The sequence below is a fragment of the Lepidochelys kempii genome, chromosome 10, assembly GCF_965140265.1.
Source record: "Lepidochelys kempii isolate rLepKem1 chromosome 10, rLepKem1.hap2, whole genome shotgun sequence".
NCBI classification, from domain to species: domain Eukaryota; kingdom Metazoa; phylum Chordata; order Testudines; family Cheloniidae; genus Lepidochelys; species Lepidochelys kempii.
The window spans coordinates 5,341,356-5,362,332 of record NC_133265.1 but is presented as its reverse complement, the minus strand read 5'-3'; the positions used below and the strand labels follow the sequence as shown (position 1 = coordinate 5,362,332).

The 20,977-nt window shown below is 44.4% G+C and overlaps 1 protein-coding gene across 2 annotated transcripts in view; it reads left to right on the top strand.

The window, feature by feature from the left end:
- LMF1 (lipase maturation factor 1) overlaps positions 1-20,977 on the top strand; it is a 349,579-nt gene that overhangs the window by 284,504 nt on the left and 44,098 nt on the right. For both annotated transcript variants that reach the window (XM_073361771.1, XM_073361772.1), the window contains 2 exons: positions 13,250-13,433; positions 17,224-17,377. In XM_073361771.1, coding sequence (XP_073217872.1) covers positions 13,250-13,433; positions 17,224-17,377 — 338 coding nt within the window. The remainder of the gene's footprint in view (positions 1-13,249; positions 13,434-17,223; positions 17,378-20,977) is intronic.

Here is a 20,977-nt window from a genome sequence, read left to right as displayed (position 1 = left end):
CTTTTTATTTAGATGGATCCCAAAGCACTTTGCAAACTAGATATACAAAATTCATTTCATCCTCCACTGAAATGCACTGATCTATAGGGTGGAATGTAGCAGCTGTCCAACAGCATTCCTCAATGCTATCTGGTGTTTTGGGGGAGAGAATGGGAAGGGTATCATAACCATTTGAAACTGCATGGAGAATTTGGGTGCACCAAATGCAATTACCTGAACTGAAGTTTGGCCAGGTGGATGCGGCTAACTCCCACCCTGTCTAATGTTGCAAAAAATTCCATGATATCTTTTATGACCGTGAGTAATCAGGGTCTTGATTTTACATCTCATGTCAAAGACCACACAGGGCCCCCTAATTACATACTCAAGCATTCTTTCAGTACTGACTCAGGGCCAGATTCTGATCTCATGCTGGCACAAACCAAGAGTAACTTGCTTTGGGTCTGAATGCTGCCACCTCCTTCTGCCCTGCTCCTGGCTGACTTCAGGAGATGTCTTCAAGTTGCTGGCTTTGACACATTTATTCTCCTTTGCCAGCTTGGTTATGCAGAATGCCTCTTGCCGATCCATTAACTCATCTGCTAACAACTACGGCCTTCTGAGTTAAAATCTCTCAGCTAAAACAACCACCAAAGGCATACTTTTCTGAGATCTGGAGTTGTTCCTGATGTGCACCGGTAACGTGAGATCAGAATGTGGCTCTCCAAGGGAAGAATGTCCCTGACTAAATTGCTATTGTCACTTTCTGCAGCCCTCCAGGTATATCCCCGGAGGAACCTCCCATCCAAACACCGAACAGACCCAATCCCAGGAATGCGTTACTGTTCCACATGAGTGACGGAGTCAGAAACAGGGCTGTACTGTGAGATCACAGTTTAAGATGTTGCTGAAATGCCCAGTGGGACTTGCTGGTCCAGAGAAGCAGCCTGTGGTCATTGGCTAAATAAATAAATAACAAGGTCTCAGAAGTTACACCAAATCTCTGCAAAGGATTTGCCATTAAATATCTTTGTGACGGCTTCCTCTGTTGGAAGTAACTTTACCATCAAGGCTGGAACATTGATAATCTGGAGCAGAGTAGAGATAAATTCCATCTTTCTGTAAAATCATTCATTCATTTTTGATTGTTCCAACACTTCCAAAAACAGTCCGTCTCCAGCTATTTTGCCTGAAACATATTAACTTGGAAAACTAGCTTTTAGCAAAAGAGTCAATGGATCAGGCAACACCAAGAGGTAGTTGCATAACAAAGCAGAATAAACGTGTCAAAGCCAGTAATTTGAAGACGTCTTCCTTCTGCAAGGCGAAGGGCAGTGGTGGGAGGTGGCTTGTATTTCAGACCCAGAGCGAGCAACTGATCCCAAATTCACATACAATACTTTGGTAATTGAGTTAAGTGTATAAAATTTCCTGAAATAAAAATACGCCTTGTAAATTCTTGCTGCGTGTTATGAATGAAGGCAGAGAGACCAGCTTTAACTCCTTTAGCATTGAACTCATCCTACACTAAAGGATGAGTGAGAAGATAAGTTCTCTTTGTTAGAAAACTGTTCTTCAGCGTTTACTCTTGGAAACTACTTTTCGCTAGTTCTTGGCTGTACAGGCCTCTAGGTAAAGGAGTCTACTATGCAGCTTATACTGCAGCACTTTTATTATTACCGATTATTTATGGTATCACCATATCACGATACCCCATGTGAGCTAGGTGAGTGCTATTGTGTCCGGTTTGGAAATCTGGCTGAGACAGGTGAGCCGGAACATCTACACCACAATTAAACAGCCCCTTTGCCCGAGTCCCGCGAGCCCAAGTCAGCCAGCACAGGCCAGCTGTCTAATTGCAGTGTAGACATACCCTGAGAGCTGGGAAAAGAACCCACGTGCCCTACTTCAAATCCTTTCATAACTGGAGGAGGGGGAATGGGGAAAAGAGGAGTTTGCTAAGGTCTTCAGAGAGAGCAAATAAACAAATGCTATTCTAATCGTACATTGGAGAATAGAATTTTAAAATTGTTTCTTGGGTTCTTGTTTCTGTGCATTCCTAGGATGAGAAGGCCATTGAGATGCATTTCTCTTGCCCTGTGAATGTCTGAGAGACATTTACCACCACTGAATACTTCTGAGTACACCCATAAATCTGCAGCATGGTGTAGACCCTAACTCAGAGGGGAGTCTCTGGACTCAGCCTTTCTCTGGCTGAGTGGGGGCTTTTCTGAGCAGTGGCAGCAAAAGCAGATTGTGTAAAAATGATGTGAGCTGCTTTTGTGACGGAGATTATGCTGAGATCACCAAACTCATTGCATGCAAGAATGTAAACTGGGGTTGAGCCAGCTTCCCTCTTTCAAACCTTATCTGGGTGACCTATTTAGCCCTTTTTTCCTCCTGGCAGTTCTGATAGCTTTCTGAATTTCTTTGGGATGCACAAAACACGCTTATCTGTGGCATAAAAAAGAACAAGCAGAGAGAGGTAATTATTTTCCTATGTGTTACTGTGCACTAAATAGTTTTGCAAAACAGATTAAATCCTCATGAAGATAGAGAGTCAAAAAGTGAACAAGAGATTAAATGAATAATAGGGGAAAATTAAATGTTCTTGCTGTTGTCATTTAATGGGAATTTCTTGACTGTGCCTACAATAACTTTTGGGAAAAAACTACATATATAAGTATTTTTCAAACTGAAACCAGATGGGGGAATCATAGCCTGTTTTTCTTTGTGGGAGGCTATGTTTTCATGGTACGCAAGTAACTGGAGGCACATTAAAATCAAATTTGGCTTTCAAGGCTTGCCCTTCCTATCTTTTTGCAGGAAGGGCCGACTCACGATGTTATGAATTTCAGATTGTTGCAGTGGGAGGGGATTCTTTGGAGGAGGGGCTGGAGATTTCAGAGGAGGAAAGTTAACTATTTAACCACACCAAAAAAAAAGCGAAAGATGAAAGTTGGGGAAGCCCGAAGTCTGCCTCGAACTGTCCCGTCCCAATTTTTCAAGGGCAAAGGCCTCTACACTTACTGCTGTTGTTGTTTTAACTACAAACCAGAGACTGCTAGGCAATTCTCAGTGCCGATAAAATGTATGATCCCTGCCCCGAGGAGCTGACAGACAATCTCAGGCCGATGCAGTGAGAAGGTGACAAGGCACTGGGGATGGGAAGAAAAGAGGAATAACCTCGGTAAGCCAGTAAGACAAGGCAATGCTTCAGCAATGGCTAGGGCAACCCAGGGTGGATCACAGGAGGTTTTTCTCCCGCCTGAGATAAAAGAGACTGAAAATGTAGAACGTTTGATTCAGACAGTTCTTTGTGGGTGTCACAGATGTAGTGGGTCTCCAGGAGGGCTTGAAAAGAGGAAAGAGTAGCAGCTTTACAGGCCAGCCCAAGAAGGGTGCTCCAGGCGTAGCGGTAGGCATAGAAGAGAAGCAGAATAGTGGTTGTTAGTGAAACAACTTTACTCCCTGATTTTCCCTGGGTCGTTTGCACTCTGGGTTTGTCATGGGGACGGCACTGGTTACGCTGGTGGTTAATTTGCTAGTGCTGGAGAAAGACCAGTTGTCCTGACTGGGCAGCTGCTCATCCATCCCAAAAGCTCTCCCGTTGGGGCTCTACAAAGTTCTCTTATTCCCCACCTGCGAGCCCCTCTCCCCTCAGCCCCCCTCACACTCCATGTGAATTGGAGGCCAGAGGGAGCTAGGGGGACAATCCTGGTTGCAATGCCACAAAGACACAGGTGACACACAGCTCTCCGCATGACATCTTGCCCCTAATGAAGCCAGTGGAAGCTTTACTGTGGCTGGAGTCAGGATTTCACCCACCATCTTCTTCATCAAACCCAGCTGGTGCATTGTGTCTGATTTCCCCCAACCAGCGGAGACTTGGACTACAAAGAGAGTGAGGTGGCCGAAGCTCAATGCGGACAAGCTAGAGCTGATGGTGGTAGGATGGGGAAGCATCTTGAGCTCGGTGAGATTGAGGGCTGTTCTCTTTTTCTCAGTACGAGAATTCACCTGCCTCTTCTCCAAGAGATGTCCTGTTTGGTGACATCTTTGAACTCCCGCTTGCTCCCGGATCACCAAGTGAAACCTGGTGGCCAGCAACTGCCTTTTCTCATCTGTGTGTAATACAACCCTTGTGACCATGGGAACCTGGCAGTGAGTTATCGATGCAGTGAAAAGCCAAGGGGTTGGGCTACTAAGAGATACCATTCAGAAGTTTCAGCTGAAACAGGATGCAGATGTTCGCCTGGGATAGCTGCAGTGAGTGCAGTGTGCCAGTTCTCAAATGATTACACTGGTTACCTCCTGGCTTCTATGTGCAATGGCTTGGCATTGATCTATAAAGCCTTGTAAGGCTAGGGCCCTGTCTAAGAAATCCTCTTCCTTCCCCACTGTGCCATTTGAAGTCAGCTGAGGAACCATCCCCAAGATCTGAATAGCTAGAGGCAGGATCTTCCAAGGGGAGGAACTGTACTCTCCTGGTTAGGTCAACAGCTTGATCGCATTGATCTGTGACATATAGAGGACTATGGATGAAAAGCGCTATATAAGAGCGAGATTATAGTGTTCTGCCAGTCTCTTTATTTGCAGGCCTTTTGCTGGGGCAAAGCGAGTGGGAGTTTGTCATTTATGTTGTGCGAGAGAGGAATTTTGTTTGGATTTTTTTCCCAGTGATCAATGTAATTTGTGCCCTGTCTCTTAAAAATTGATACCTGCCCCTAGTGGCCTGGCTACTGGACATGTGTAAGTTACTATATATATATATATATATATATATAATGCAAATAAATATATGCATATGCCCCAGTACTAACTAGTGACCACATCCACGTGATTTGGTGTAGCCTGCAAATTCACAGACATCCCTAGACTGAGTTTAACTGTTTACAAGCTATTGTTGCTGTTCCTGCTGGACAAATATACAGTCTGTTACAAGGACTATGAGCTGCTCGTACCTACTGTATGTTTACAACAATCTCGGATTTAAAAAATAAATAAAAAAATAAAAAACCAGCCAAACAAAGAAGTGTAACCCTGTAAAAGAGTTATAGGGGAAGGTGTCCATTTTCTGACAGAGGGGTTTGGTAACAGTGCAGGGGACAGAAATATAAGGAATAATTGTTTTTGGGCCTAGAACCAGGAAAACTACTTTTCCAAATTAATCCAGCGAGAGCCATGAATCCACAGTATTTCATATCACACTTCATAAAACTCCAGTCATAATCCATAAAACTGACATTATTAGATTAAAAACCTCAGTTCCTCCTATAAGGAGCTTGCTCATTAGACATGCTGTAGTTTTATAACCTTAAAGTTCCTACCCAATTACCATGATTAATACTGTGCTTTAATAAAAAAAAAATCACCATGGGGGTTGGTACCATCTGTTTGTTATAATTGTGCATTTCAATATTGTCCAGCAAAAGAGAGGTGGACACTTAGTAAATACAAGTTAAGCACCAAGCTAAAGATGGTACAGTACAGAAGTAGGTAAGGAGAGGAAGCAACATACTGATCTTGATTGTCATGCATTGTAGGTATAAGCCTTTAAAATAGTGTAAAAGGAGTATTGGTTGTTATGCAGGATGTATATTGAACTATCATTCTTTACACGTCTGATGACAAAGGGACAATTGTTCCATCTGCACATAGGTAGAATAACATCTCTATAGTGCTTTCCATCCATAGACCCCAAACAACTTTTCACAGGAGGCGAGTGTCATTATACCCATTTTACAGATGAGGAAACTCAGGCTCAGATAAGGAAAGTAACTTGCTCAAGGTCAACCAGCAGCCTAGTGGCAGAGCCAAGACTAGACGCCAGATCGCCTGCAGTCCAGCTCAATGCTCTATCCCCTTAGGTTATTGGAGATATTTGCTCTTCCAGCTGTGAGATGAATTAGGTTGGTTGATACGCTGGTGCTCTCTGGAGGACAGATGGAAGCTTCCCTCCAGAGCTTTTTCTTTCTCTGGGAGGAGAAAGTAAAACATGAAGAATTAAGAAGTTGTGTGGAGAAAGGGAGGATTAGATCAATGTGCTCTGGCAGCCAAAGCAAATACTGGTCTGAATCATGAGGATCCACTAACCCCAGGGTATCCTGGGCTTAAAGGATCAGAACTGCCGAAGACAGTTGCTACTCAGCTGACAAAGCTTCAGTCTTAGTGTTGGCCAGACACATCTGTCACATAACACAACCTCTTTCCAGAAGTGGCCAAGAAGCCAGTCGTTAGGACAGCCATCAATCGTAGAGGTTGAAGAAATGACAGTTTCACTGATCACTTAATTGACTTCCAAGTAGAAGTTGTTGTTTTTGGCCAACCTCAGGATTAAATGGTATTTGTGCCCCCCGGGAAGGGTATAATATTAACCATTTATTGAATTTGTTCACTGATGCCTTTATGTTAATCAAATACCCAATTGTGATCCACAAGATTCAATTTGAGTAACTCAAGTGAAAAATTTGTCAGGTTCATAATTCCACCCACAGACCAAAAAATGCCAAACTTATATTATTTTTGAATCCCTTGATTTTTGAGGGCTGGTGGAAATAAGATATTTTTGCTTCTGACTTCCAAGCAATAAAGAGAGGTGAATCACTACCGAAAAAAATACATGTAACAGACCACCCAGTTGCTACTTATAAAGCTGTAAAGTGATCCTGTGTCAAACTGGCAAACCGGAGAATTATTTTCTTAATATTACCGCAATAGTGCAAGGAAAATCAAATAAAAAACAAGAACATGGTTTCCTAACAAAGTAGCTAGGTGAGAAATACATTAATGAATACTGGCTGATTAATATCCATTGAACTTAAAGCTAAACCACTCATGGATCTAGAGTGAGAACTGCATACATATTTGCTGCTTTGACGACTACATGTTACATCCCAGGAACTTACATGTGTATGTCATTCAGAACCAAGTGTGTTGTTTTTTACTAATTCTGAGTAATTATCCAACAAGGGCTGAGAGTAATTTTGTTTACCAAAAAGCAGTTAAGACTTTTGATATGTGCTATAATTGGGCATGGCTCACCCCTTTAGGATTCTGTCGCACTGCTCCTTGAATGTGCTGTCAGCATTTTCAAGCATTGCAACTTGCAAATATGGACATAAAACTATGCCAATGTCAGAGACAAATAAATGATATGATTTTTTGTTTTAATGAGTAAAGTTAAATTATTTTTGATAGAACATCAGCTGAAAGGCCTCACACCAATAATATGTGTTTTATTAATGTTTCAATGGTGGAACAGGATTTTGGAGACCACCAGTGACTCTAGAATGTAGGGTCCCAATGGGAGTCTGAGTATGCAAAACAGGAGAACTTGTCTAGGAAAGAAAAAAGCCAAACTGGATGAGCACACTTGAGGATACTGCATAGGGAAAATCAGGGGACTAGTAATAAGATATTCAGATAATTCTGAGAAGGTCTTATGGTGAAGATGCTGGATTGGTATTCAGAAGATCTGCTTTCTGTTCCTGATACAAACTGTCGGTGTGGCCTGGAGAAACCCTTAGTTGTCTTGTGCTTAAGTTTCCCGTCCGTAAAATGGAGATAATTCTCAATTTCTCCCATCCTTCGTCTTGTGTATTTTCTTTGTAAGCCCCTCAGGGCAGGGATAGTGTCTGTATAGGGTCTAGTACAATGGGCTCCCATCTCAGTTGGAACCTCTAGATGCTGTGGAGTAAAGTTTAATAATAACAGTGACCTCTAGGTCATCAGTTCAAATCTAGCCCATGTCAATAGTGTCATTTTTCTCATCTGACAATGCTCAAGTATACATCTAACATGGTTGCACTCCTCACCACTGAATACACCTGCACAACTGGCCCTAACTGGAACCCTTGCTGACACTCTCGAGAGGAGGCTAAGGATTGAATGGGCCTTGAAAACCGAACCTCTCACCCCCATTATAATCCATCTCCATGAGGGTCATGTTGGCAGGGCAGTGTGCAGGAATCTTTAAAGGCAATACATACAAAATCACTAGATATTCCAATGTCTAGAGACAGGGTGGTAATATGATGCAACCTTGGACTTCCAGTCTCTAGAAAGCATGCTTTGACCCCCATGCAAATCATGCTCTAAAACAGCGAGTAAACAATTCACAGGAAGGTAAAGCATGGCTGCATGAATAGAGAAACGTGCTTAAAAATAACACTCCCAATCAAAGTTATAACTTTCAGCCCAGCTGGGGGGATGGGGGAAATTCTCATTAGCTGATTTCAAGTCTGGAAAATCAGTGACTTTATTACGTCGGGGGCATAATTTTTCAATCCATTAAGTCAACTTTATAACCTTTATTTTTTTTATGGGTAAGATGGTGGGGCTGCGGGTTTGTGTGTGTGTGTGTGTGTGTGGTAACCAAGGAACAGCTAGTTAATTAGCATAACTAGGGCTAAAACATGACTAACGGGACAAGAATCCAAATCAGTCTCAAAACTCAAACAGTTCTAAACAGGCATCATCTGCACTTCTTGTGGAGTCTGAGAAATTGTTTTATGCCAACACGCTCAGTCATTTATAATGTTTTCAGTTTTGAAGGACTGGCTGGGCATTTCAGCCAGGCAATTGGTCCCATGAAAACCCAGATGTGTCTCAATGGCAACTGTGTTATGATTGGCTCCGTTTATCATGTTGTTATGCTGGCATTTGAGCAAAATTTTAATGTCAACTCTGTGTCTGGTGCGAGTTCGTGTCAGCAAGGCTGGATAGGTGGTGATTGATTCTTGTCCAGGAACATGGAACAATTAAAGATTTTCACTGCTGTAGGCTAAAAACCACGTTGTTCTGTGCTGGAGAGTGAAGCAGTGCACTTAATGGCATCTTCCAGTAGAGTTAGAGTCTGGATTGCGTTGCAATATCCTTTAAAGGTTAATGGGCCAAATCGGCAGCTCGTGTAAATGTGCGTGGCATCATTGACATCAGTGCAATGCCACACACAAGCTGAATGTCTGGCCCTCTTAACTCTTTCACTTTTATGGTGAGGGTATGATTATTGTCTCTAGTGATTGTTAGCAAGAGCACCAATTTGGATGCCTCTTGAGGCATATACATAGGAATTGCCAGAGTGGATCAGAGCCAAGGTCCATCTAGACCAGCATCTGGTACAAGAACACTGCAGTAACCGATGTAGGATTATCCGTCCCATATTTGCTCTCGTCCTGGTCCCTATCAGTCAAAAATTGGCATAAACCTGGAGCGTTTTCAAGAAAGGGGAGTTCTCCAGTGGGTTCTACAGATTGAAGTGTGATCTCGGCTATATCTATTGTGCAGATCCAGGTTGTGTCCTTTGTGTCTGATGGGTGGCTGCTGCTGTGATCATTTCCATTGTCCTCCTGTCTTCAACAGAACGGTGCTCACAGTCAGGCACTGCTGCTGTATGCCACTGTTCACCAACTCATGCCGTCAGCCGCGTCGCGCAGGGGTTTGTTACTGTAGGGTTCTGCACGCGTGCAACGTTGTTATGGTACCAAAATGAATGCCGTAAGTCTTCTGAGGTGGCTTGACGTGCCAGCTCCCTAGATGGCTCTTCGCGCCTTAAAAACCTGCTGTAGTGACCCTGTGGCATCAGGCTCCGGCTGCTTTATTATCTCAGGGAAGCAAAGGCTTTAACACATGCAGAGAGAGAACAGCAGCAGACATAATGGCCTGCTCCAGTACTTCCATCTGAGGACCTAACCGTGCTTCTCAAACACCATTCGAAAGCCTCACGGCCCCCGAAGCCCTGCATACAAGAGCTGTGCATGCAAGAGGGAGGATTTTACTGCTTCTGATCACATACCACATTTCCTAATAGGGCGCCCAGTCCCTCCTCCTCAACCGTGGATCCAGAGCCCCGGAGAGCCGTGGTGCCCAAACTTTTCCTGTTGCTCCCGACTTCACCAGGAATGGATTCTGCACACACACAGCCACTCCGTTACTGCACGGTCAGTTCAGCAGAGGAGCTTGGGCTGACGGCAGAGCTGGGGTCAGAACTGAGGCGCTGGAGCTAGAGGCAGAGTTGGCCAGGAGATGGAGAGGGAATGAGGGCAGAGCTGGGCTGGGGACAGAGCAGGAGGCAGGGTGGAACTGCGACTGGGGGCAGAGCTGGGCAGGGGGCGGAGCTGCAACTGGGAGCGGAGTAGAGTTGTGGCTGGGGGCAGAGCGAGGTTGGGTGGCGCTCCCTTCCCACCCCACATGAGGGCTGGCCCAGGCTCCACCGTGTGCCCCCCTTCCTGCCCCCCGAACGTTTCTTATCCCCACAGTTCGGGGACCGCTGCCAGAGAGGGTTGTCTGGGAAGTCGGGCTGTTAGTGATGGGGAGTGGCACACATGCATGTCTACCCTTGGCACTCCGTCAATGAACAAAGGTGAGCTCCATGTGCGAAGCGGGTTCCTCAGTCTATACCTGGTCTCACTCCGGCAAACTCCTATTCACTGCAAAGGGAATTAAGGGCTCATTTGCACATGCTGTTGCACCAGTTTAGAATATGGTGTAATTCTGAACAGATGTAGTTAAACTAATAAAAAGTCTGTGTGGACACTCTTATTTTGGTTTAATCCAGGCCTGCTTCCGTTTAGCTTAAATTAATTAGGAACAGATTGAAGACAAACCACGGTAAGCCTCTAAAATAAGTGTGCACATAGGGGTTTGCACCAGTTTCATGGAACCCATGCAAGTTTCTGTGTAGACAAGGTCTTAAGGATCTCAGGATTTGACCTGAGGGTTACATGTGTTTGTATTTTCACTTGTGATAAAACAGGGAAATTATTTCATTTTATTTCATTTCAAATTATTTAATCTTATTTCATGCTGCCCATCAACCCTTTTCAATAGTTACCACTAAGCACAGGAAATAAGTGCAGTACCACAGAGATGCCACTGTTTGGTACTTGTTCACCTGGTGATTCATTCCAAATTGTAATCATCTAGTCTGACCTCCTGTATAACACTGACGAGAGAACTTCCCCGAAATAATTCCTAGAGCAGATCGTTTTTGGAAAAAAATCTTGATTTAAAAATTGTCAGTAATGAAGAGTCCACCAGTTCCAGTTAAAAATGTATATCCTGTTTCCCTTCTGAATTTGTCTAGCTTCAACTTCCAGCTGTTTGATCATGTTATACCTTTCCCTGCTAGATTGAAGATCCCATTTTTAAATATTTGTTCCCCATGTAGATACTTAGAGTATAACCAAGTCACACCTACCCTTCTCTTTTTTAAGCTTAATGGATGGAGCTAGAATGATGCTTACTGCTCAGTAGTGCGTAACAGAGCAAAATTCGGCCTTCACTGGCAGCTGTGCAACCCCAGTGACGTCAGGGGGGTTTCAGAGTGGGTAGCAATAATAATGATGAAGAAATTGTCCTGTGTGTTCAGTGGTATGTGGAGTTCTAATGAAAGGCTCCAAATTTGGGTTTGTAATTCAGCCTGAGCAGAGATGTAGCTCCATTTTTTCTGTGGCTGACCCATGAAAATGGCAAAAAAGTGACATCATGTAACTTTAAGGCTGTAAAATAAAGCCATATGCTCTGAAGGCATGTGATTCATGACCACGGCTAAATGGACTGTGCCCAAGAAATAACTGCTTTATGCTCATTAAGGTTGGCTGGGGAACTGGGTGCAAGAAGGTGCCTTGGATTTGCAAATCATTGTAATGAGAAGAAAAAATATCCTGTGTCTCAAAAACCTGTCCCAATATATACAAATATTTATGCTCTTCCAAGAGCTTTGAAATGTTCCCACCTTTTCTGTTCTGCATTACACATGCAAAACATCCTCATAAATGGGTAATAAAAGCTCAAATAAAAAATACCTCTTAGAAAACACACATAGATATTTAAGGGCTGTTCTTTAATTAGAAGTGCCAAAGTTTTCCTCTAGGGTTTCTGAAACCTTGGTTTCACTGACAGGTGGGTGTAATCAGGAAGTAACCACACAGACAATCAAACATGGAACCAAACAACAGCATAGTCACAGAGGTGAGTAGGGAAATCAAGTCACCATGCACGGGAGATCCTTTTTCCCACTGAAAGTAATGGCAGAACTCACTTTGAGTGTCCGCGGGAGCATGTTCAGGCCTCTAGAGTGGTGGGTTTTTTTGCCATGTCTTTGGTAATCTCAGACAAGAGGAAGTTCAGCAGAAAAACGTGTGCAGGGCTGTGATAACACAGTATCCAGGGTTTTCGTGTCTCTGCCCCTGTGCTGCTATTGGGTGCAAGTAGATAGCTTCTGAGACAGGGCTGTGCTCACTGTTGTTTCAAGTACTTTACTGTGGTACACGCTCTGTATGGTATTACAGTATACCCTTTAGGGGTGTTTCTCCGGTGAGTGGTCACCCCAAGAAGAAAAAGTGGTTACTTACCAGTGATTGTAGTTCTTTGAGGCGGTTGCCTCTAGAGCTGTGGGGAAAGCCGGGGCTGTTGCAGGGGAAGTGGGTGCCTGAATGCCCCCTCATGTCACCAGACATTGAGTGTACGAGGTTATGTGAAGAAGTGCCATCCACGGCCACTCAGTTCCTCCTTCTCCGTGACTGTAGGTGGAGGAAGCCCAGCCATTTCCTCGCTGTCTGACGTGCCAGACTCCTAGCTAACCCTTTCCAATAACATTCCTCAACACACAGGGACACTTTTTTATTGTGGTGTTTTTAGTGGTTTAGAGTAGCAGTAGGGTTGCAACTATCACTCAATGCCAAAGTGCACGTGGGTCTCCAGTTAAAATCAGCTCAGTGTACGGTCCCTCCACAGCCAGGAAATAGTGCCAGGGGAGCCTCCTTTGCAGTGCAGAAGCTACCGGGCACAAATGTTTATACATATTTTTAAAGTAATTTTTTTTTTTAAATGGGATCCACTCAACATTTCCATGAGCTTGAGCAGGTGAAAGACCCTTTGGCACAGGGCTGTCTGGCCCTGCCTTCAAGATCCACCGGTGACAGCAAGTGAAATGACGGTTGAGATTTGAGCTCTTCCCCAAAGGATGACCACAATGACTGCAGAGATTTCTCTACAGGTTGGCAGGGCGTGTTTGGACTCCCAGATACTTGGTTACAGTCGTACCATTCCAAACCAGTCACTGCAGCTGTAATTATCATTGTACCTAACCTTGTTTCAACAGAACAAGCCATTGTGCACATGGACGTTTCCTTTCCTCCTAAAGACAAATGCTGTTGTACTAAGGCTGGGACACAATCGCTTGGAAACCTGGCCAGGTGACACTTCTTCAGGGCATTCCCCTGCCTAAACTCACAACTACCCAGTGCTTTCATTGTTTCCTACTTAGGTGGTCTTAATTATCAGTGGGAACCTGAGCTTCCTCAACTGGTTAACCATCGTGCCCAGCATTGCCTGTTTTGATGACACCTGCTTGGGATTCCTGTTCACTTCTAAAGAGGGATGTGTGAAGGACCAAGTGTTGAAGATACAAGCCAAACAGGCAGCAGGACAGAGGCTTCCTTTGAGATACGGTAGGTCATTCCCGTGAGGAATAAAACCGTATCTATCTACCTTATCTCTTTTATTCCCAGCTCAGCCACTGGCCTGTTGGGTGAACTTGGGCAAGTCCCTTCACCGTTCTGTGCCTCAGTTTCTCCACCTGTAAAATAGGGATAATGATACTGACCTCCCTTTGGAAAGGGCTTTACATGAGCTAGGTCTTACTATTATGTGTGCAGGGGAAAGGAAGTATCTTTGTGTGACAATTCCCTCTTGGGATCATCCACAGTGAAGGGCCTCTGGATCTTAAAACTTAAGCCTCTGCTACTTACCCTAAAGAACCGTTCGCTCAGAGGCAGGAGCTGACTGATAGACTTCCATCCTCCAGCTACATAGGGGGAATGCTTATATGGTGTTAGTGCAGGTTATATTTGCTTATAGGAAAATAAGCCTCTAAAGCTAAAATTCTGATATCTTTGCTCCTGGTGGGTGGCACCTTGTTCCACTGACTTTAGTGAGAGTATTTTAAGGTACTACTCAGCATGAGGAAAAGCATCAGATGTATCAAAGTAAGCAATACATAGGTTGAAAACTTGCCTCCATTGAAGTCAGTAACCACACTCCCATTGATGTCCATGGGACCAGAATTTCAGTGGTATTTTTTTAATGTTTAAACGTGGAAAACGTTTTTCACATGTATCACACTTGCAATTTTGCAGCATTTGCCACTGACACAATGGACATAATAACTCTGTCCAGTTGTCTTTAGACTATTCGGGAGTCGTCATTGTTCTAACATAAGCAGAATGTTTTGATTGTGGAATTAAATCAGTAATTTAATGTGGTGCCAAACAAAAAAAAAAAAAAGGAGTGGGAGGGCATAAAATCCTCTCTCGCAAATTTTAAGGAGCGGGGCTATCGGACTTTGTCAAGAATGCTGGGCTTGTTCGAGCATCAAGAACTTGGCTGTCAAATTGCCCTGGGCATATAGTTTGGCCTACGGGTATAGCATGAAAAAGTAAACAGAAGTTTTGTTAATATGAATAAAAAAGGAGCAATGAAGCATGTTGCTAATGTACACTGCTAAGATTTAAAAAAATAAAATCCTATCCCCAAAGAGAACTGACAGCACAGAGAGAAGGGGGATTTACTTACATGGGGCTGGGTAACAGATGTAGAGCTGTTTCTAGTATTTGTATAAACAATATGTAAGCAACAAATTGAACATAATATCAACATCAGTTACAGATGCTAGTTTTTAAATATACCAAACATCCATCGGAAAGACAAAAACATGTTTACAAAATAAAATGCCTGACTATAGTTCTTTCGGAGGAAGCCGGATCCACCTCAGATTATGCCATTTATTAAACAGAAGTGTTTAGTTTCAGTAATGCTAATTAAATTTCATTACACTTTCTATGTATTTATTAAAAGCGGCAAAGAGTCCTGTGGCACCTTATAGACTAACAGACATATTGGCGCATAAGCTTTCATGAGGGTGAACACCCACTTCGTCGGATGCATGTGTTTGTTTAGTCTGGGAATATTTTTGCATGCATCCGACGAAGTGGGCATTCACCCACGAAAGCTCATGCTCCAATACGTCTGTTAGTCTGTAAGGTGCCACAGGACTCTTTGCCGCTTTTACAGATCCAGACTAACACGGCTACCCCTCTGATACTATGTATTTATTTTAAATACTTTACTAGAAGAAATCTCTTTAGTTGCAGCATTTCAATGCCAAGTAGTTTTCTGGCAGGGCTGGTAAATCCAGTGATCGGAGTGATGCTAGAGATCTCCTGTTGAGCTGTGTTTTTCAGTCACTCTGAGTAAACCTATGCCTGACTTGTTGGAGAAGAAACAGAATAATTGTTCTTCAATTTACCAATCTGTGAATCATTTTGAGAATGAGAGAGATCCTCTTGTGACTCAGCTTCCCAAATTTACTCCAAGAAATTCTCTGACAGGTCCCCACAGACGGCCAGTTAAGGGTTACTTAGAAGAACCTCCCATACTTGCTATAAACTTGGGTTCAGTCCCAGCTTAAATCCATCCCTGTTCCAGAAAGCACTCATGCACGTGCTGAATAACAATGGATTGCTGAGTCGGTGCCTTGGACAGGAGGGCCATGTAGCAAAAGTCCTAGAGGACCATTAATCCCAAGAGTCAGAAGAATGGAGGGTGTGGCATTTTATGCCCCTTTTGTTCGTGTGAAAGTTTTTGTAAAAGAGCCTGTCACATGGGACCAGATACTCAAGGCACCAACTCCTGTTGATTTCAGTGAGACGTAGGTGCCTAAGTACCTCTAAGGATCTGCGCCTTGGTGTCTGAGGGCCTGATCCAAGTCTCACTGAAGTCAATGGCAAGATTCCCATTGATGGGCTGCAAAGCAGACTCTGCACCTCTTCCGCCAGTTTCACTCCTTTCTGTTGCCATTCTCCACATGTATTTAACTGTAACTGCAGTTAAAGGTCAGATTGGTGCAACTCGGAGGGCATGGTTATGATGTACACAGTGCTGTAGGTGTCCATGATGCTTTATAGCCATGCAAGAAGTGATGACCTGTGGCCCCAACGAGCGGACTGTCAAAGGGCCAGATCCTGCAAACCCTCACTCACCCAGTTAGTGGCAGACGAATCCAAGAAGCAGGGATATGCAGAATCAGGCCCATGTTTAGACATCATCCAGACAAATGGTGACCTGGGGAGCACCGACATTCACAATAAACTTTGCAGTCATTGGTGTTCGTATCTGATTATTTTTTTTCCTTACAGGCTAGAAGTCCCAGGCCATCTGATCACAGAGGCAGCCCGGCTGCGATGCAGGGGGCTGGGGTAGATAACCCACCCGAATCAAGTGATTCTCCAAAAATATTCCCAGACTAAGCAATTATTCATACTATATGAGAGGTTTAAATAACCATCCCGCTCCTGCAGAGATAGGAGGAAAGCTACATGCATTTGCTTTGAGTCTTCTCCTTTGACTGTCCACATTAAATTAAAAACAATCATAAGCACAAAAAACCCTTTAGAGGCTGCCTTAGCTTATTTGTCTGATTGTGATAACGTTAGATTCTCAGTAGACTGAAAAACCGCATTTTATCCAGTACAACACCAGTCTCATTTGCAAGGTCCTTCCTGCAAGCCATTTCCCAAAGCACTTCCCAATGTAAAATAATGGAACTTGAAATAATAAGTGGTAGCCAAAGGAAAGAGAAGTGTACAGAGGCACTAGCCAGGAAAGAGATGAGAATCAAAGAGAGGAGTTGTGGCAGTGGCAGGAAGATGCAGAAAAGCAAATTCCAGTGGTAAGAGCTTCAGAGGAGTGGTCTCTCTTCCACCAGCAGTGAGGAAGGACAAAGAAACGGCTGGTGTTAGGATCCATGATGAGGAATAGAGAGAGTTTAAAATCAGCTGGAGAGAGTCAATGGAAAGTCTTAATAACAAGGAGGGCAATTCTGAACAATGTCTAAATGCCTGCTGTGGTTTTTTTTGCTACACTAAAACTGTTATTACTCTAACATTTTAGACATTTTTCTTTTCAGCCCCTTCTCAGACTATTTAGAGAAAGGCAGATCTTTGGAGAGAGATTACATGGCCTACCAGTGAGGATTTGTTTGATTACGTATAAGAATTCATCCACTTTAGCTTGAAAGGGAGCTGACACCAACTGTTAGCAGCCCTCTGAAATTGCCTGTCAGGTGACATGAAAGGATTGTAGGGGAAAAAAAGTCTTCTCAGAAGCAGGGTCTGAACTGATCATGAGGAACTTCAGACGGTGAAGTCACTTCCTTTCTGGTTCTGTTTGTGTTCTAACCAGGCTGCTACGTCCGCAAAGCGGTGAACGTCTCATTTGGACTCCTGATCACCTATCTCAGTATACCTGTCGTTCTCAACCTGCTTAATTCCGGACAAGTCATGAACACCTCATTCAACCCGCTCAGGATAGTAAACACATACGGCGCTTTTGGAAGGTACTAATCATTTGAATAGACCCACAGCACACCTATTCTGTTCTATTCTCCTATCAACATCATGAAATATAGTCAATTAGCCAGTCTTTGTGTCTTATAATCATTATTTTTTAATCCTTCTGGTAGTTGATAGGTTCAGAGTAGCTGTTCATTGGGGATGGGGGGGAAAGGGAGTGCTTGAAAAGGATCACAAAATCCTCTCCTACTGTATTATAATTTATTTGACTATAGTTTTGCTTTAAATTTATAACTGTTCTTATGGGGCACAATATATTAGATATAAAAACATTCTGATAATATGAATAGAAAGTAGAGAGTCATATGGGTCATATTTAGAGTGATTTTTTTTCTCTGTATCGTGTGTGTGTTCGTGTTCCTTCCTTCTTCCCTCCCTCTAGCTGGGAAAATCTCCTCCGTGAACCTGCCTTGCCTTTCTGCTCTGGCAGAAGAAAAGTCATAAGGATGCCCTGAAAAAGAGCCTTCTGCGTGATAGCATGCAGGGTTCTGCATTAGGCCGTTGGGCCACGTTATTGTGGCCAGACTAGCTATCTCTGCAAGTATCCACACAGGCTAAATACTTACCACTGCTTTCAACCGCATAGAACTTGTTCCTCTAGCTATCAGTTGGAAACTGGCTGGTTTTGCAGTAACACCAGTGGGGTAGGGAAGGAGAAGACCCTCAATATAGCATGTGCAATCCTTTGCTGTTGCTTTGGTATTCCGACAACACGGAGGGGCCGATTGATAACGAGGGCCCATTGTGCTAGGCTAGAGTAATAGACATTCCCTGCTTTGAAGACCTTGTAATCTGAACAGACAAGATAGAGAAAGGGGAGAGGAAAGGGGTATAAAATAGAAGCAGAGTTATTGTTTTACAAACAACATGTTAGTTCCACAGTTTTTGTGCTTGTAGCCAGCTCGGGCTGACGTGGGAGAGAGTCTGTTTAGGTTCCCGCAGCACACCCATTGTGGAATCTGAGTGCTTGCTAGTTCCTCTTGATCGGTTATTGAGCTGTTTAGAATTTAATCTGTATCTCTTGAGGACGTTGCAGGGAGGAAGTAGAACTGGAGGACCGGGAGTTCGATCATCCTACCAGTTGTGTGCGCAATTCCTACTGAAGTCAATATGAGCTGTAGACAGGCAGCTGATGGAAGGACTGGTCCCAAGCCTTTTAATCCAGTTGGAGAGTCTGAGGTAATCCTGATGAAGCTGGCCAGTCTTTCATAGTTAGACCTCTGCTTCTGCCAGTCACAGGCCCACACTGTGCTGACCATATGTTCTCTAGAGCAGGGTTTCTCAACCCGTGGGTCGGGACCCAAAACTGGGCGGCCAGAATGTTTCAAAGAGTCGCATGACAGCTCCTGTCCCACGGGATTAGCTGGGCTCATCTCCCTGCTCCAGGTACTTCAACCTCTGGGGTCCCAGCACCACTCAGATTGGGCCCAGCCATCATGATAATGGGAGTCCGGGTAGGCCAGATTTGAGTGAGTGGCACTGCAACCCCATGAGCCAGGTCACAGCTCCACTCACACAGATTTGGTCCAGTCAGGGAGGCGAGAGGTTGCAACGCCCGGGGCGGAGAGCCACGCCCAGCTAGCCCCACAGCACAGGAGTTGCAGGAGCCACTACTGTGTAGGGTGACCAGACAGCAAGTGTGAAAAATCGGGCCAGGTTTGGGGGGTAATAGGAGCCCATATAAAAAAAAGCCCCAAATATCGGGACTGCCCCATAAAATTGGGACATCTGGTCACCCTCCCACTGTGGGGTGAGTGCCGGGCAGGATCCAACTGAAACCACCCCAGGGCCTCCACCCCCAGATTATGTTCTGGGTCGTGACAGGTCATAAACATTTACAAATAGGTCTTGAGCCCAAAAAGGTTGAGAACCGCTGCTCTAGAGGCCTGAGGCAAAGGCTGGAAACGGCTCCTATTGATTTCAGTGGGTTGTGGATCGTACCTCAGAAAATAGCCAGCTGTTATCAAAGGGGCATTATAAAAAGAGGGATCTGATTGGCTGCAGAAGATTCTGGCTGAGCAGGTACCCAGTGTAACTACCCAGGTGTGTTAGGTCCTTGTTACAAAAATGTAACCTTTGTAAAAGCCATGTCACTCTGTGAGCAGTAGCGTTACGCAGCATGCCCATAGTCACACTGGGCTTTGAAATGATCTTTTACCCACCTTTCAAACAAGCCGACATTTCTGTTCAACCTCTGCAGAAAGGGAAGCTTTGAACAAACACGATAAAAAACAAACCTCCGCACTTTAAAACATAGCAGTGTTTTGTGTGACACGTGAAAGCCCTGTTTTGGAGGAGAGTTGGAGGGGGCAGGGTAGGAGTGGTGAGAACAAAATTGTATTAATCCCTGCATCTCTTAGAGTGGTGGAGCCTTGGAGTTATGGGAGTTTGTTGTATTTGGGTTCTTGTTTCTCTTTTTCCTCTTCGGTCTAAGGTTTTTGTTTCAACAGTTACCAGAACCGAAAGAGCGTGTGATGAAATGCTGCTGTAATATGTTTGTAATTCCAGCCTATGTAAACCAATAAAAAGAGGATTGCAGCTCATAATGAATATACGATTATGTGAAACTTGACATATTTTGAAGCACACAGTAGGAACCAACTCTTATTAGTAATTTGGTGTCCCTGATTTACAGTGTGTTTCTAACCATTGGGCAGCTAGCCACGGCTCATAACTCAGCCGAAGATATAGTATGGAACTTGGCTGAAGAGTCCAGAAATCTATTAAATGCAGGTAACAATTATACGTTGAGATGAATGGCAGTCCCTTAGTTGCAAGCGTCTATCACTGGAAATAAGCAAAGGGGGAGGGAATTGCTGGTCTGCGCTTTCAGTTTCTTGGGTTGGTGGCGGAAGGACCAAGAGAGGACGGAATTAGGGAACGGGGATTGGACCAGTTGGATAGATAGAATGATGCTGTTATGCAGACACCATGGCAAACAGAGTGCTCCATTGTAGAGAAGCATCACTGACAGATCTTTGAAAAAAAGCCCTTACGGAATGGATTTCAACATGGGCGTCTCGCTGTAGGCCTTCTTTTGTGGCATGGTGCTTGCGCTCTGCATTGTCCAATTGCCTTGCTGTTTGGAGGCTGGCAAATCATGAGACTTAGGTCTGTGTGTGACCTGCCATAAGGCTGGGGTGGTTTTTTATATGTCTAATTAGGTACAGCCAGCTTGTTTTCCTTTTCTGTTTCTCTTGGCTTCAATTGTGACGGCTCACACGCCGCCCTCCCCTGCTCGGCTGCTGAGCAATGGCTCCATGAGACTTCTCCTCCAGCTGAGATGGCGAAACGTTTGGGCACTTTCAGATAGTTGTTAATGGTGCCCCAGGAGTAATCTGCTAGGGGGTGCTCCAGAGGGGGTGGATTGTGTATGCCAGTTGGCTGCCACATTCTAGAGCAGACATAACCAAGTAACCTGGACGCGCTGGGCGTGTATCCTGCCCGTTGCCACAGCCGAGGCGCAGACTGGAACCCTAATGCTCCATGACCAGCAGCTCTGCTAAGTGAACCTGTAGGAAGCCAGCCCGGTAAGGGCTGTGCTGAGCTCGTCCCAGCCGGAAGCCCCTCTGCTGATCCTGCAG